Source organism: Alexandromys fortis, unplaced genomic scaffold, assembly GCF_014885135.2.
Source record: "Alexandromys fortis isolate MF-2015 unplaced genomic scaffold, M_Fortis_MF-2015_v1.1 scaffold_47, whole genome shotgun sequence".
Taxonomy (NCBI): Eukaryota; Metazoa; Chordata; class Mammalia; order Rodentia; family Cricetidae; genus Alexandromys; species Alexandromys fortis.
In genome coordinates, this window is record NW_026067957.1 from 2,893,335 (window position 1) to 2,910,497 (window position 17,163).

The window sequence follows — 17,163 nt, forward strand, 5'->3', positions numbered from 1 at the left end:
TTTACAGGAAAAATTCATTACTGAGATTGGTGAGTAACATTTCATGATGCTTATCTCTTCCACTGTCTAGATAAACATCCCAAGTTACCAGAATAACTGAGGATTTGCCCCATTCTAAGGAGGAAGACCTCTTGGTTTAAACATGAGCAGTGTTACAGTCTCCTGAGACATATAATCTAGGATGGCAGAAACATCCAGTTCATATCATGACCAGAATGAATCACAGATGCCCAGTGCTCTGATTTTAAGCTGCATGGTAACGTAATGACAACAGAAAAGAATGATATGCAGCAAACAAAACCTCAAAGAGGTGATTTAGAGCACTGAGTTTAAAAATTAGGTTCAGTAATTAAATGAAATTTACTGGAATTAGACTGCAATTAAGAGGATCGGATTCATTGCATGCTCATAAAAATGGACACTCTAGTCACCAGGAACAGAGATTTCCATAAATCTTCACCATGAGTAATATTGTATCAGCATTTGTTATTTTAACAGCATCATGATAGATGTATAATTTGGAGGAAGGTTTGATCAGTCAATAGATCATTCTCTAAGATGGGGGGTTAATTAGGCACTGAAAAAGCTTCTAGAATAGAAATGGAGGTGGGGATGAGGTGATTCTAAAATAGTTTTAAGAAGATTCGGTGAGGGTAATAAAATATATTATGTACATGCATGAAATTATCAAATAATAAAATTAATCAATAAAAATGAATTATAAAAGGAAGATGAGTACAAAGAAAATAACTTATAAACTTCCTTGCATGATATAGAGACATGACAATGGATTGTAAAATATCAATAGCTAATCTTATTTCAGGTTTTCTGTGGGTACCAGTTTTACTTCTGTGGCAGAAAAAAAAGCAATCAAAAAAATTCGTGGCAGAGCAGTTTAAAATGGAGCATTCAACAAGCTAGGCTTCTTTTCAAAGATTTCTACTTATTTTCTAAGTCAAACTAGGTCTTTTCCATGGGAGGAAACAGCTTTTCAAGCCTCATTGTAATTTATCATGACAGCAACATGCTAAGGTCTTCCTTCATGTTATCTCTTTAGATTAATTCCATTTGCTTACCCACATGGAGTAGAGGTGGGAAAACCGTAAAGTTAGATACATCCATTCTGGAGTTTTCTTTAGTCAGCGATCAACAAATCTAGTACTTCTTTGTCTTATCACCTAGATTATTTTATCTGTAAATAACTGAAAACAATTGTTTGCTCCTCATGCCTGCTTGGTAAAACATGTGTGCTCTCCACCTTCAGACTCTAAATAAAGGTATGTTGCAGGGTTTGGGTTCTCAGCATTTATCACTAATATATTAAGCTCAGGTTTACACAATGCACAACTAGCCTGAATTTCTGGAACAGAAGGTGGGTATACATTTTTGATGTATACTACCAGAAGGTCTGGAAATAAGGGGAAAGGAAACTGCATATTTCCAGAGCAGACTCTTCAGACAAGTGTCAGCTTTACTATCTGGTCAATACTTAAGGGTTATTAATTGAACGATTTATAAATAATACTACTCTGCTTTTAGACTGGCGGACTTTATTAGGGTAGAAATAATATACACTTCATAAGAATCTTGGAACCATTCAAAAGAATATCATACTTTAATGATAACAAATTTCCTAGGTCCCAGGGATGTAATCAATTCTTTCCATTCTTTCCCAAGAATTCCTTCTATGTCCTGTGAGTTGGTGCCATTTGACAGTTGTATAATTTTTGTCTCTGTTCCCTTCACACGAGATGTAACATGTTCAGTGCACAAAAGAACTTCTTTCTTTGGGAGCCATACACTTACTATAATACAAATGGGATAATAAAGGTGGAGAATAATTTTTACTTAACTTCATATCAGCATGTGAAGCATCTTAACATACTGATTTAGAAGAAAGTGTATGGTGGGGGATTTCCAGGATATAACTTTCATATCTTAAACTAGATAGCCTCCATGCAAGGTAGCTTTTATATATGAACAACTGTTTCCCATTTATGACTTTATCTCTCTCTTTCTGTTTTACTCTCTCCCCATCTTCCTCCCTTTCTCTTCCCTATGTAGCCCAGCATTGATGATTAGTTAATGGCTGAGTAATCTTGATTATATATAGAAGATTTTATTCTAATATCCTTGCAATGCTTCATAACAATAGCCTCTTATAATGGCCCTCATCTTACTTTCTTGGGAAGATTCATTTTGCCAGCACTTAAAAATAAAAAGACAGTCAGAGAAAATTGAAATTCAAACTGCAGTGATGGATCACCTTCATTCTGTTTTCTATAGTTCACTCCATAAAGTGGTCATTGCTTATTCAGGAATGACCGGAGAATGAGTAAAGGCAGGGCATGTTTGAGGCCATTAGACTGAGGAGTTGCTTTATTCTTGGTTATCATTGCTTTGCTACAGAGACCTGATCACTCACTTCACTGGTGAGTGAGACAGAGAAGGGGGCTATCCAAGATTCAATTTCTCTTCATGCCATAGGAAGTGCGTTCGGGTTTCTGTTAGCTTATTTGCTTGATAGGTTAGATCTTTTTCCTTTTGCTTCACAACCTTCTCCTAGCCCTCTGCACTTTTTCTAGGTGGTTAAGGACAAAACTAGAAATCACTGTAGGAAGAGAGCACTCTGTCTCCTGCCATGTCTTCCTGCTACTACCTCATCTCTCTTTAGCTGCACAGGAGGTCATGAATAATGGGGAAACAGTTTCAGCACCTTCTCCTTATGAAAGATGTACAGAACTGACAGGAGAAGTTTCTGTGGTTTTTTTCTTTTTCATTTGCCCAAGGTGCTTCAAAATCTATGCCTGAAATCATTCTCATTGTTGTCATTGATAATGTGTGATTTTTAGAATAAAAATATCATTATATATATATGCATTTGAGTAAATGTGTGCTATAAATATATATGCATATATTTTTGGAATCTGAGAGTTGTTCTACCAGCAATAACATGAAATTTGATAAAAACACCAGTGCAGTATTCCTAGCCTGTAACTGTTTATTTCATTTTAGATGCACATCCTTTTGGAAGCCAACATTTGTTGTTTCATTTTAACACCAAGTTCACATAGGCTTAGATTAAATCTCTGCACGTCTCTAGTCAGTGTTGCACAAAAACTAATTAATTAAATCTCAGAATACCCTGGGGGAATAGGCAGTATTATTTCTCCTCTCCTCATTTGGGAAATCTGAGACACAACGAGGTTAAGTGGATTGTCTAAGGTCAGAAAGTCAGTCAATAGCAGCCAGCCAGCAAACAGACTTGGGAATGCTGTGACCCAGCTCTCCTCCCCAGTGACAGAAGTAACTCCAAAGAAATGCTCCATGTACTTCTAAAAGCACCTGTCCAATCATCCTATTTATCTATTCACCCTTTATATATTCTCATCTTCACAAACAAGGTAGTTCAGTGCAATTTTTTTATTCCATTTGAAAGTGAAGTTAGCTAGACAGAGGAAGAGGTAAAGAGAACAGATGCTACTCACCCAGATTACATAAAGAGCAATTTCAGGGAAAACAATAGGAAAAGATAATCTTGCACTTTGCAATAAGTTGTCCAATAACATGATAGTACTATACTTATATGTTGAATAAAGAAGCCAAGACACCCCCACCCTGACCACCCTTTCCCATCCCAGCATTCAATATGTGTACAAGATCTTCTATTTACACAGAAGCCAGCTGATAATGAAGCTAGCAGAAGGAAAACTAAAAGCCTACTCACTGCTTTATAATGGGTTGTACAAATGAAAATGCCTGGCATGCTATTAAACTTAGACTTCAAAAGGCAATGGTATAAAATAAAATACTATTAACAGAAAATTGAAAGAAACAAAAAGTTCTCTCAGGCACATGAGACTCCGACATGCATCTAATTCTCTGTCTTAAAAATGAGGCAGTTGTTGTCTTTAATGTTAAAGGGACTTTATGAGCTGTTGATTACAATCAAAATTATTTGCTTTTTAGAGTTATTCTTAATTTATTTTTAATTAGACCACATATGTTGAAAACAGGGCGTGCAGTTAAGGTTTGGTAAGGATTTTTTATGTCTGAATGTCTGAATGTTTTCACCCAACTAAAAATCACACACAAGTGTCCTTTGTCTTGGTGTTGGTATATTATGTAATAACCCCAATTACTCCTCATATGTGACTCAGTCAAATCTCTGCAAAATGTAAGGTGCTCTTTTAGATCTTGAGGCAAGAGCTAGCTTATGCTGTCTCAAGAAAGCACAGAACTTCGAATTTTCTTGGAGATAAGAAAATTGGCTTCATCGAAAGATAACAGGTTATCTCGTAAGCAAAAGAAAGCTCATAGAAAATTCTGCCAGGATTCCTAACTGCGGCCCTTGTTTGTCCACGGAGTGGTTGTTTCTGTCAGAAAATCAGAACTTGCCTCGTTGCTTTTCACCAGACTTTTCCCTTCCCAACTCATTGCCTTAACAACTTACACTTGGTTGCATAAAACATCGTAGGAATGCACGAGGGTATCACACCACCAACGTGGAAAACAAGTTTGCTTCGTTTTAGTCTCCTGCAGCAACTGGAATGTAATTAAGCTCTCCTAGAAACTTTCGCCTCTGATGGTTTGAGTTTAGAGGCAAAATCTGTTCTTTCTCAGCCTTTTCTTTGTTTAAAAACAAATGTTAACACATACTGCTTCCTGTACCACATCTGTTTTAAGCAGTTTAAGTTACAAGACTTGATCGAAGATATTTTTGGTTTTTTTTTTTTTTTTTTTTTTGTTAACCACGCTATAGACAGTAAAGCCAAAACAGCCTCAAGATGTAAGTTTAATGGGTTCTTTTGAGAATTCTTTAGAAAGCTTTGGTAAGAGGTAATTTAAAACAAATTAACAAATAATGTCATGCAATGGTTAAATTGCCATAATCCAGTTCTCCCTCTCTCTCTCTCTCTCTCTCTCTCTCTCTCTCTCTCTCTCTCTCTCTCCCTTTCTTTTAAAGAGCTTTGTGGAATTTGTTGTCTGTGGCTGTCATGTGGGCAGCAGGCTAGATGTTAGTCCCTTTAACTGTGTTTTAATGGCGATGTATTATTGCATGATTTATCAACATATGGCAGGTGGAAGCTGACACAAATTATAATGAAAATTAAAACAGTCATTTATGCAGCAGGCGATTATCATTTAAGGAACATTTATTCTGCAGGCTTTAAAAACGAGGGTTTAGAATCAAATGATTTTAGAATGAAAGTTTTAACGACCGTTACCTTTTTCCTGCAGCCACTCCTCTACGGGCCGGTTATATTTGAAGGGGATTTTCTGTTTTACCATTTGGAGGCGTTCATTATCAGTGTTGCCTTTAAAGTTTAAAAAACAGCTTAAAGAACAATCTGAAAAGTCAATAGGTCATTAAAAAAAACATCCTAGGTCTTCAGTTTGTTTTATGAAGGTTTTTAGAGATAGATATCAATTTATCTTTAGTAGAGGTGGAGTTGAAGCCGCTCTGCCCTCGGAGGACGGGCCTGAGGTCAGATTGATCTCAGCTGTGCAGTACTCCATCATGTTGTGGTCACGTGATTTGGGATAGCGATCTGTAAGCGGTTGAGCTATTTAAGGAAATCTCATTACATTTTCACCCTATCTCTTCTTTCTTCCATCTACCACTGACTTGGTCCCAGTGAAATTCAATGATCTCATTGAGTTGAATAATTCTACTACCACTGCCACGTCAACTGCACAATGAAAAGGTAGCATCCAGCTCCTCAGTTAGTGTTTTCCCAATGGGATCCATTTAGGAGCAAAGTGCCCTTCTGCTCCTCTCAAGCATCTGTACTTGCAAGCTCTGGATTCTAGAAAAAGGCACCAGAGATAATGATTAAATCCCTGCTAGCCATGGGAGACTGGCCAAAAAACATTTTCAGGGTTTTGTTACATCCTTTTGTTTGTCTGGTTGGTTTGGTTTTCTGAGATAAGGCTCTGTATTTCAGATTAGCGTTGACTTATGGTAGCTCCCCTGTCTCACCCCCTAGTGCTTGGATTAAAGGGAGATGTCTTACTCCAAAAGAAAACTCTGATGTTTCTGTACTTATGTGAAACTGGCGGAGTCATACAGGTGGCACAGTAGACCTCCATCTTTTCTGTTGCGCATTTTAAGCAGATGGAACCCACAGAGAACATAACTTCAGGCAAAGGAAGTTATACAGCTATATAGTATTTACAGGGTTTTAGGCACTTACATTTTATTAGTGCTAGACCATGCTGGCGCAGCTGTTCATTCTCGTTCTCTCTTTTTCTACCTTCCTCCCTCTTTCTATTCTGTGAAAGGGTTGTCTTGAACATGAGTTTATTCAAAAAGCCTGTTAGGAATATTTCTACCAAGCATGAAATATCAAATTAGTTTCAGGCTCAAACATTGTGTTTAACTGATGGTGTGGCCCCTCTTCCTTTTGTAACTGCTATTACCACTCCTGGGTGGTTCTTCTAATTAGGCGATACTTGGAAAGTGGTGGTGTGAATTTACACCCCTAATGAATATGCTTCCGATAACAAAATAATGAAGGCATGCTTGGGGAACTGTTTTAGCTCATCAGCCAACCTCACATTGATTTAGTACGAAACAGCGCACTGTAATTCATCATGTTTGGTTCAGAGCTCCGTATTAAAATTTAGGGAACTCCATTCCAACTTACTGATATTTTAAAAGGGAAATAAAAATTTTGAAACAGGGGGCTCGGGAGGAAAGTACAGAGAAGCCTGGAAGCCAGAGCGAATATGAGGCTGTAGCATCGTATCAGACCAAGTAAATAGAAGTGAGCCATGGCACTTCAATCACAGAGCCATTGCAATGAAGCAGTAATCACTGGCGGAGAAGATGTCTCATGTGACAGTTAGGACCTGCTTGCTGGGCTTGGAGGGGGAAGATAAGAGAATCCAATAGAAACTGGGTAGTACTATCAGAGGCTGGTTGCTCCTCTTAGTCTTCTCTAATGAAGACATTATTCTAAATATTTGAATCTTCTTTCCTGTTCTGGAATTTAAACAAACAAACATGGCTCATGAGAAGCAACTATAGGTATGATTCTAGCCCACAATGTAGATTTCTATCTGCCTGCATAAATTATAACATACCAACATATCAAAGGGCAGTTGTAGTTCATTGGAGGCTTTCTTGTCCAGCAACTCAAGACCTAAATTGTTGCCTGGGACTACCAAACAAACGAAAACTTATTGGGGGATTATGTAGATAAAGGGAGCTGAATAATTAACAGTTTTTGGATTTTCATGGATAATTTAAAGCTTTACTCTAAGTGCAGCAGCTGTCCCAATACGGCCATTGTGAAGGACACTGGCTTAACTGTACCATATAACTCCAATTATTGATTGTGATGATTGTTGTCCTTGGAGGACAAATGTTATTTTGTATTCTATTAGTACAAAATAAATTGAGTAGCTTCTCCAGTGTTTTCATAGAAAAGGGGTACTTTTCTGAAAAGAACCCACACACCTAACCCAGCAGGTGACAGCTAAGGTGTACACTGTGAGGTACCACAGCACAATGAGATGCCACACTGAGGAATGACAATCAACTGTGCTGGGTTCACCTTTGATAAATTTTGCTGCTTTGAGTTTTCTGCATTTATCACCAGTGTGGACTCTGTGACTAAACACGGTGCTGATTTTCACTCTCCTCCCTGGAATGAAAGAGTAAAGTCAAAAAGAAATAGAAAGTGATAAATCTTACTAACCCGAAGGGCAACTGCAGAAATAACAACTAAAAGTTCCAAATTGTCAGTGGTGTCTAGGTACCAAGTTAATTAATTGACAGGCTATATTGATTTACCTTCTCTAAATAGATAAGGTTCTTAGCTCTCCCAAAGATCCCAGCATCCGTGATTCACCCCCCTTGAACTATAAAGCAGTGTAGGAAATCATGTAGGGACACAGTAAAGGCTGGGAAGAGAGGAAGCTCTGGGGTACCCAATGGAGAAAAGCACAGCTGGAATCAACCTAGGACCTCTCTGAAAGCATAAAGCGAGAGTCCATTCTTCTCCACCTCAGCTTTAAACACATTTAGAAGCATGTTTTAGGTCTTGCGTGCCAGACTGATACCATCTGGTCCCTAGGACAGTGATCTAGCACACTGTTAAAAGCTGTGAGAGATGGAAGGCCATTTGGAAAGCACATCGATTTAAGTCACCACATTAACACAGTTCTTAGTCTCTTTTCATGTTCTTGTTGGCTTTTATTTTAATTTCTCTAAAACACTAGTAAAATCTGTTTAAGAAACACATGCAAGTGAATGAGATCATATGCCCTGAACCCCCTTCCATAGATTGATGGGAGGGCGGATCTTTATATAAGAAGCCATACAGAGGACTATTCTGATAGCTGCACAAACCTCTTTAAATTCATATACATTGTTATTAAGTACACAACGATACTAAGTTGTACATGTCATATAACAACTAATATAGACACTTAAAGAGACGAATTGATTATTTAACAAAAAATATGTTATACTCAGGATAGAATGGCCTTATGAACAGTAATGTCCTTCAAATAAAACATATATATTACCAGTTTGACAGAAACATCAGTTATTTACCACATGGAGAAACCCATTAATTATATAGAGAGGTCTTAAAATAAGTACTTAAGCTAACTATATGAATCTGACATCTACATAGAATGGAATTTACGGAAAACAAATAGTCATGTTTTAGCCTACCTGAAATAGAATTTGCACACGTTTATTCTCTGCCACTCTTGACACGGTATTGAAATTTTTATACAACTGGTTTCTGACAGTCACTAACACTAATAACAAGTAGTTCTACTTCTGGAGACATGTCCAAAATGCACTGTGAAATTATAACATTGTGGAGAGCCGAAGGCTCTGAGTCGAATCACTAAAGCCCAACTGGTTCATACACATAGCCCTGAGCATCATCTAGAACTACCTCACAGTTCCCACTTTGGGATTAACCCTCTGAGGGTGAAAGTAATGGAATCAAACTAAGGTAAGGTGAGTAAGGTGAGGGAAGCATGCGGCTTTTCATTTGGTCCCCAGCTTGTATCAGTATCCCTTTAAGATGAGGACTTGAAATTTGCTAATCAACCCAGTAAATAAACATAATATAAAATTAAAATAAAGATAAAAATATCCTTCAACTGGATAATTGAATGAATACAAGAAGGAAATTCTTACATAGAATAGAAAGTAGTATGTCTAGCACTTTGACCCAAACATGGGCTACTTTGATAGGAGTCATGTTAATTTTTTAAAAAGCTCTAATCAATACAGTGTCAAAGTTTAAGCTATGGAATTTGATATATCTATTTTAGAGTTGTAAATTTACCATTTATTAGCTCTATGTCTTTGGGGAAGTCACTTATCATTAGACTCTTCCTGTTTCAGTTCACCATAGGACTTAACGCTGACTTACAGGGGGTAAAATATACATAATCACTGATATAGAAAACACTAAATTTATTTGTGAGAATAATATTAATAAAACTTATTTCTCCTGTGATCCAAAATAAATCACACTAGTTCTAGGGTTTGTGTCCATGATGTTCAAACTTTATCAGTTGTCATTCAAAAGTTGACTATATCCCATTGGGACTCACAAAGAACAACTGATCGTAAAACAAGTAAAAACATTGCAAATGTCCCTCTGAATCGCCAGCTCTTGATGTTTATATTTCTGTATTTTCTAAAATATATTCAGCTAACTCTATTTCCAAAGCAAAGTGGGTTTCTAAAACCACTGAAAGTAAAAGAGCAATTCAGGCACTGACAAATGGGATTTCTTGGCCCAGCCACAGGTAATGATGATATAGTACCACTGAGTTGAGGTGGAGTATCTTAAAGGTTCTGGCAATTTGCACCGGACGGGCATAAAGTGCTTTTCTGCAAGTAGACTATTAATACCATCTGAAGCGTTGTCAAGCAAGTAGCCATGCTGATAGGAATAACTGTAACAACATTCACCTGCATAAAATTAATGCCAGAGGTGTTTTGGCATTTTGTTTTGAGCTCTGGAATGAGGAAAGGAAAGTTTTCTTTATTGCTCTGTCAACAGTAAAGAAACAAGAGCGCGAGCCTAATGAATAGTTGGAGACTGAGGATATAGACTACAGCTGGTGGCAAAAGAAAATCGATGCTGGTAGCTTCCGTTGTAGGGCAGTTCACAGTTTCTAGCCATGCCCGTGTCCCCCAAGGAACACTTTGTGAGTTTCAAAGAAAATATATAACACTGAAGAAAAAGCACCAGGGAACTCTCTGAATGTGGCTCTGGCCACATTCCTGGAGCTTTCCCTAAACAGCTCTCTTAAGAGTCAAATGGGTAAGTGTACTGCCCAAAGGGCTTCTAAAATGTTCAATCACTTGTAAGGGATGGATGGACCTCAACAAAGAGCTAATATCTTATGTTTATAAAGTGCCTTTCAACCAAAGAACTCAGAATGCAATTATAAACACCATCTCATTAATCCTCACGACACACCTTTAGGCTGCAGAAAAGGACCTATTTGTATGCTGTGAGCCTTGATCCTTTAGTGTGTCAAGACAAAGAAATTAATCTCTTAAAACAGAAAACTGATCGGATGGAGAAAGTGAGATTTAAAGACCCAGAACACATGGGCATTATTAACTAAGGGAATTTTTTTTTATACAACCACTCTACTTGCTCCTTCAGCCAGGGAGAACTACCTTTGCTGAAGAACAAGATAAATGGTCATGTGGAATACCTAGGTAGACCCTGGCATGACTGACAGAGCTCACTTCTTCTGACCATGGCATGTTTCTTTCTCCCTTTACAAAAGAAGTTGAGATATTCGGGCAAAGGTGCAATTCTATATCTAGCTCTCCAAGTGGTCCAGTCCTTATTCCTTGCCATCTGCTGCTGTCTGAAAACACGTTTTTCATGCACATATGTTAACTCTGAATGGTTCTTTCATATGCTAAAAATAAATCAAGGGGCTATTTTTTATTGGAATATTATGATGCTGAAGAAATCTGATGCAATAATTAGGACATATATTATCACTTTCCGTATTTTCTCCATCCTCAACTGTCAGCCTGAAGCTTCTTTCTTCTAAATTTCTTTCCTACTTTATGAATGTACCAAGAGTGTTTTGAATCAATGTTGGATTAATAAAATGAGGTCCGGATGACTGCAACATCTTCATTCCCTCCCACAGTCAAATACAGTGTTCTTAAGGAATTTGAATAGAACGTTTTCAGTATTGCTGGGTTTCAGAGTATTAACTTCTCATTTAAGAGCCAATCACAAAACTGAAATACTATAAATGATTGAAACATAACCTGGATGTAATATTTCCTTTCCTCACTCTTTGCTCCTGTGATTATTCTTAAATGCACACTGAGGATATACTAGTACGTTCTCTGGATTTGTGTCTCTCCTTTCTAGAAAGCCTATGTATTACCACATCTTTAAATTTCAGTTTCTTTACATGTAAAATGTTATTGTTGTAATATCTATAATGTAGAATTGTTTTGAGAATTAACTGAGGGATGTTATGGGGAACAATTATCAAGGTGTGCACCATACAAATCCTAGATACAGAACTTCAGTTTTGTTGTTTCAAACAAGTACCAGATTCTGAAGTGTTAAACTGAAAAGAGGTGAATTCAATGAAAATTACTTCCCTGCAAAGACCTTAATGCAGAACATTCCTATATGCCCTTAGCAAAATAAGCTTTATCATGTGCCCTTCAGCCATTTGGCATATGACCATTCAAGATTCCAACCTCAGCTCCTTTTTTCCCCTCTTACCATGCATGCCCTCCTCCTTGTGACAAAAGCCACGGTACTATCTTCAGCCTTATCTATCCTCATGATCTTTGCACTCATGAGCATCCTGCCACTCTTTTGGCTTGTTGGTTTCTGTTGTTCCTATTTACCCTCCGTTTGCCATTGCTGTGCCAAGGGTATGACAATCGATGCTTTTGAAGCCAGAATGCTAGAATATTAGAATTACAAATTCTGTTCACAGAAGCATGCTTGTGTGTTGTTCCTGTATCACTCAGAGGAGAGGCAGAAGTAGTGGGGAGAACGATTTTACTTGGTATCACATAGTCAAGTTTTCATCCTCAGGAAGAGAATGTCACACTGGGGCTGGAGAGACGGCATTAAGTAAATCTTTTGCTCTTGTAAAAGACCTGAGCATGGTACCCAGCACATATGTCAGACTGCTTACAATGAATGGCGTATAACTTAAGCTCTGAGAATTTGATACCCTCTTCTGATCGCCACCAGCACTTGTACTCATGTTCATGGATACACACACATATACACTCAATTAAAAATAAAATAAATGTAAAATAATAATGTTATGCAAATGTTTATATCTGTAATATTATAAAAATTTGTGTCATATGCGTCTGTTTAGATATAATGGAATCAATAGCGCTTATAAGGAGAGATTATAAGCTTTTAGATGATATTTCTCAGGTTGCTGTGGTTATAATAAAATACTGGAAATGATTAACTCAAAAGTGGAGAAGGCATATTTTGGCTTGCCATTTTAGAAGATACAGGCAAGGTTAGATGATGATATTTGCTTTTCAAGTTCTGAAGAGACATCAGGAATATGTGGTGGAGCAAAATTGCTCCTCTACTAGCCAGGAAACCAAAAGAGGGAATCTAGAGATGCCAGTCATAGCCCACTTCAAGCTGTGCTTTCAGTGATCTAAGAATCGCTCCTAAGATTCTCAAAGTCCCATTTGTCAATTGTTGGTGCTATTTCCTGAGTGCACAGAGTCCTAGTCACAGAGCCTGGATTTGTGTTTTCATGTTTTAGTGTGTTTACTACTTTTTCTTCTAGACCTTTCTAATCCTTTCAGGATTCCTTACTTTGTATGGGGGGGGGGTGGTCTTTGATTCATATGGAGTTAATTTTAGTGCATGGTGAGAGAAGAGGGTTGAATTTCATTTTTTCATATGTGGATATATAATTTTCCAAACACATTTGTTGATGTTGATTTTTTATTTTTTCAGTGTGTACTTTTGGGATTTTTGTCAAAATGATCAACCGTACCACAAAGACATGTGCTCAACTATGTTCATAGCAGCATTGTTTTCATACCCAGAACCTGAAACAACCTAAATGCCCCTCAACTGAAGAATGGATAAAGAAAATGTGGTGCATTTACACAATGGAGTACCACACAGCAGAAAAAAATGATGACATCTTGAAATTTGCAGGCAAATGGATGAATCTAGAAAACATCATATTGAGTGAGGTAACCTAGACCCAGAAAGACAAATATCATATGTAATCACTCATAGTGGCTTTTATACACAAAGAAAAGAAAACCAGCCTACAAATCACAATCCCAGAGAACCAAGACAACAATGAGGACCCTAAGAGAGACATATATGGATTTAATCTACATTGGAAATAGAAAAAGACAAGATCTCCTGAGTAAACTCGGGTCATGGGGACCATGGGATAGGCTTGAAATGGTGAGAGAGTTAAAGGGGACAGAAGAGGAAAGGAAGGGAGCAAAGAAAAATGTATAGCTCAATAAAATCAATTTTAAAAAGTTAAAAAATTCAAATGCCTATAATTGCATGGGCTTTTTATGCAGCTTGTATTGTATCCTATTGATGTTCATGTTTGTTTTTGTGACAGTACTTTTTTTTTCTTATATACTATGGTTCTGTAGTATAATTTCAGATCAAACATGCTCATCTCTCCAGCATTACCCTTTTTCCTCAGGATTGCTCTAACTCTAAAACCTCTTAATGGTTTCCCTGCCTCTAATGGAGACATCCCGATGACCAAACATTTAATATAAAGACATTGGGGGACATTCAAGATTCAAAATATAGCAGAGAACAGCCTTGAAGCTCATGCCTAAAAGTGAATACAGAGAGTGCTCTATTTATGATAGCATTGTATTATGATAAACACATTATAAGTAAAAAAATAATCGAAATCTTAAAATACACTTGATGTAGCTAAGCTATATACTCTAGAGCATGTATTATTTCTCCCACATTATTACATATCTAACTTGGAACTACCACTTGATGCCTTTCATACCAAAATAGATTATATTACCACACATTTCTAGTTTACAAAAAGGTCAAAATTCAAAGCATGTTTGCTTTTGAATGTGTATTGCTTTCACGTCATTATAAAATTAAGCAAAAACTGCAAGTTGAACGATTGTAAGTCTAGGACCAGCTGCATGTCCCTTCTATGATCTTAAGTGTCACTGTTCCCACTCTATGTGTTGCCCACATACATTCTGGTTAGGGTCAGGTGTGCATAATTTGTCTAAGCAACCACTATTTACCATTTGCTTTATTACCAACTGAAACTGAAGACGGTTCCCAGCTGAATTGTCTCCCATAAATATTAGTCAATTTTGCATTCATGCAATGCAAGTTTTGAACTTCAAAGCAGGACTTTAATTACATCCCAGTAAATTTATTCTCTTTTTGTTTCCTAACAGCTTTCAAACATGATAAGAAAATGTTTCCCTCTGGATTGCTTTTGGGTTTTGTAGGAGGTATCTCTCTTAGCTTTGTGTCAACAGGAAGATGTGTAATAGGTCTATCTTTTGTACACTTATTTTAGTCACTGAGTTTTTTTTTTTTCAAAGAGGGAAGATTGCGGTGTGGCTTTATCATGTGTTCAAATTCATTGTAATTTGTTTCTCCAAGAGGCAGAGCTTGATTTTCAAAACTTAAAAGTAGGCTGGATTAAAGACATGATCTTTATTTTTAAGGACTTTTTCATGGTCATTGGTGTTACACCTGCATATGTACTGTGTGAGGGTATCGAATCCCTTGGAGCTGAAGTTACAGATAGTTGTCAGCTGCCAGGTGGGGGCTGGAAATTGAATCTGAGTCCTCTTGGAGAGCGGATAGTGTTTTTAATCACTGAGCCATCTCCCTGGTCCCAAAGACATGATTCTAAGGAGTAGGACATCCATCTGTGACCCTGATGGAGCATGTAAAGAGACGGGTCCTGCAGAATGACAGCCCCAGGATCTCCATGACTTGGGACAACAGCAGGATATCAGTGGGGAGCTCCAGTGAGGGTGCAGAGATGATGGTGTGTCAGGGGCCTTGAATCAGACCAGTGGCTCATTGCAATGAACATTTGTGTGTAGGGCTGACTGGATAAAAGGATGCAGTGTACGACACACCACATCTACCAGTGCCACTAGGATGAGCAAAGACGTGTTGGAGAGGCAGAAAATATAGAGGAGTAAGGTGGGGTTTTTTGCCTTTTTTCATTTTTAATTAGTTGGGTGGGGTAGCTTTGGGGATTCTGTAGGGTGAGGGGTGAATATGGGAGAACTGGGAGGTGAGCAGGATTGGGATACATGATGTGAAATTCCTAAGGAATCAATAAAGAATTATACTATTAAAAAGAAATTCTGATATTAAAATGATAATTTTCATTGTCAGTGAAAACGAAATGAGATGACCACATCCTATGCATACAGACCAAAGAGTGGGACATGGTGGAAGCAACAGTGTTGATGTTAGAACTTAAGTTGTTAAAGAGCACTGAGATTCTCCCTTCCTTCCAGGGATTGCTCCTACAATGAGGTTATAGTCACCAAGACACTTAAGAAGTGTCAGGAGCAGAAGGAGAGAGAGCACAAGCAAGGAACTCAGAACCGCGAGGGGTGCACCCATACACTGAGACAAAGGGGATGTTCTATCGGGAACTCACCAAGGCCAGCTGGCCTGGGTCTGAAAAAACCTGGGTTGAAACCGGTCTCGCTGAACATAGTGGACAATGAGGACTACTGAGACCTCAAGAACAATGGCAATGGGTTTTTGATCCTACAGTACCTATTGGTTTCGTGGGAGCCTAGGCAGTTTCGTGGATACTCACCTTACTAGACCTGGATGGAGGTGGGTGGTCCTTGGACTTCCCACAGGGCAGGGAACCCTGATTGCTCTTTGGGCTGACGAGGGAGGGGGACTTGATTGGGGGAGGGGGAGGGAAAGGGGAGGCGGCGGTGGGGAAGAGACAGAAATCTTTAATAAATAAATAAATAAATAAATAATAGTAAAAAAAAGTGTGTTTTATAAGGAGGTTTATAAAGAGGTGGACAAGGTAAGGAATTGAGGTAGTGAGGAAGAAATAGATAGGAGATAAAGTCAAAGAGCCCCCTATCCTTTTGAGGGATAATCAATCTCCCATGCATGAGGAAGTCTCCAGAGGACTAGAGTCTCAGCAGAAAGTCCAGCTACAATTGATCAGATGCTTGAGTGAGAACCACCTGTCTAAGCTGTTACCAAAGTATGACCTATAGAAAGCATGAGGTAATAAATGCTACTTTTATTATTTGTGCTGTCTCCCACATAAACTGGAGTGCTTTCTACATAGCAACGCTCTGAAAGTCACTATAGAACGGATCAACCTTAATGACATTTCCTTATACCTTTCCTTATGTTGTACAGTTCAGGAAGAAAATCCTTCACTATGCCTAGAAGTTTATAACAATCTCATTGTCTATCCATTTGTTATAATCAGCCAGATGGAAATTCTCTTAGTTTATTAAGATATGTTTAAATGAACCTGGGTTAATCTTCAGACAGCATTGGATTCTTTATTTAATATGATTAAATATTCTCAATTTTTGTCAAATGAAGCATGACAAATTGTAGATATAAATCCCAAGTTTAAGAGACACATTTTTTATATACAAAATAAGATTTGGGGCATTTTTCTAGTTATATTTCCTATTCTAATTTTCTCCTATTCAGTATTTTTTAAGTGAAGATAATCAGGGCATAGAGTACAGGTTCCTTATGTCCCTTGGGAGCTTACCTGGGACCCAGAAATTTGATCTCTTTGAAAAACCTACTTTGCCATTTTCTCACTATAGTCTGAGGGAATCTACCAATGACACAAATATTGTCTATGTGTAGTGTCTACGTTACCATCGAGGCACCTCTTTTGAGAGGTCAGCCAAACTTGTACATAAATGATGTAAAAGAATCTCACGATGAAGATTCTGACAAGAAAGTTTTCAAAATTGGATTGCTTATTTTTTGAGAGAAGACATTTGTAAGGTTGGAGAGTCTTCAACGGATATTTGTGAAATAGAATTTCCCTAATTTGTTCTTCTCACAGCTCTGTGTCTTTGGAATTTGGAGGCCAGACTAACCTGGGAGAGCTTCAGAGTATATCGCTGAG

At 37.8% G+C, this 17,163-nt stretch overlaps 1 protein-coding gene across 11 annotated transcripts in view; it reads right to left on the bottom strand.

Annotated features, from left to right (window-relative positions):
- Nrxn3 (neurexin 3) overlaps nucleotides 1-17,163 on the bottom strand; it is a 1,514,195-nt gene that overhangs the window by 135,286 nt on the left and 1,361,746 nt on the right. For 7 of the 11 annotated variants that reach the window (XM_050152454.1, XM_050152457.1, XM_050152456.1 and 4 more), the window contains one exon: nucleotides 5,229-5,318. The exons of the other annotated variants lie outside the window; for them this stretch is intronic. In XM_050152454.1, the coding sequence (XP_050008411.1) occupies nucleotides 5,229-5,318 (90 nt within the window). The remainder of the gene's footprint in view (nucleotides 1-5,228; nucleotides 5,319-17,163) is intronic. 11 annotated transcript variants of the gene reach the window in all.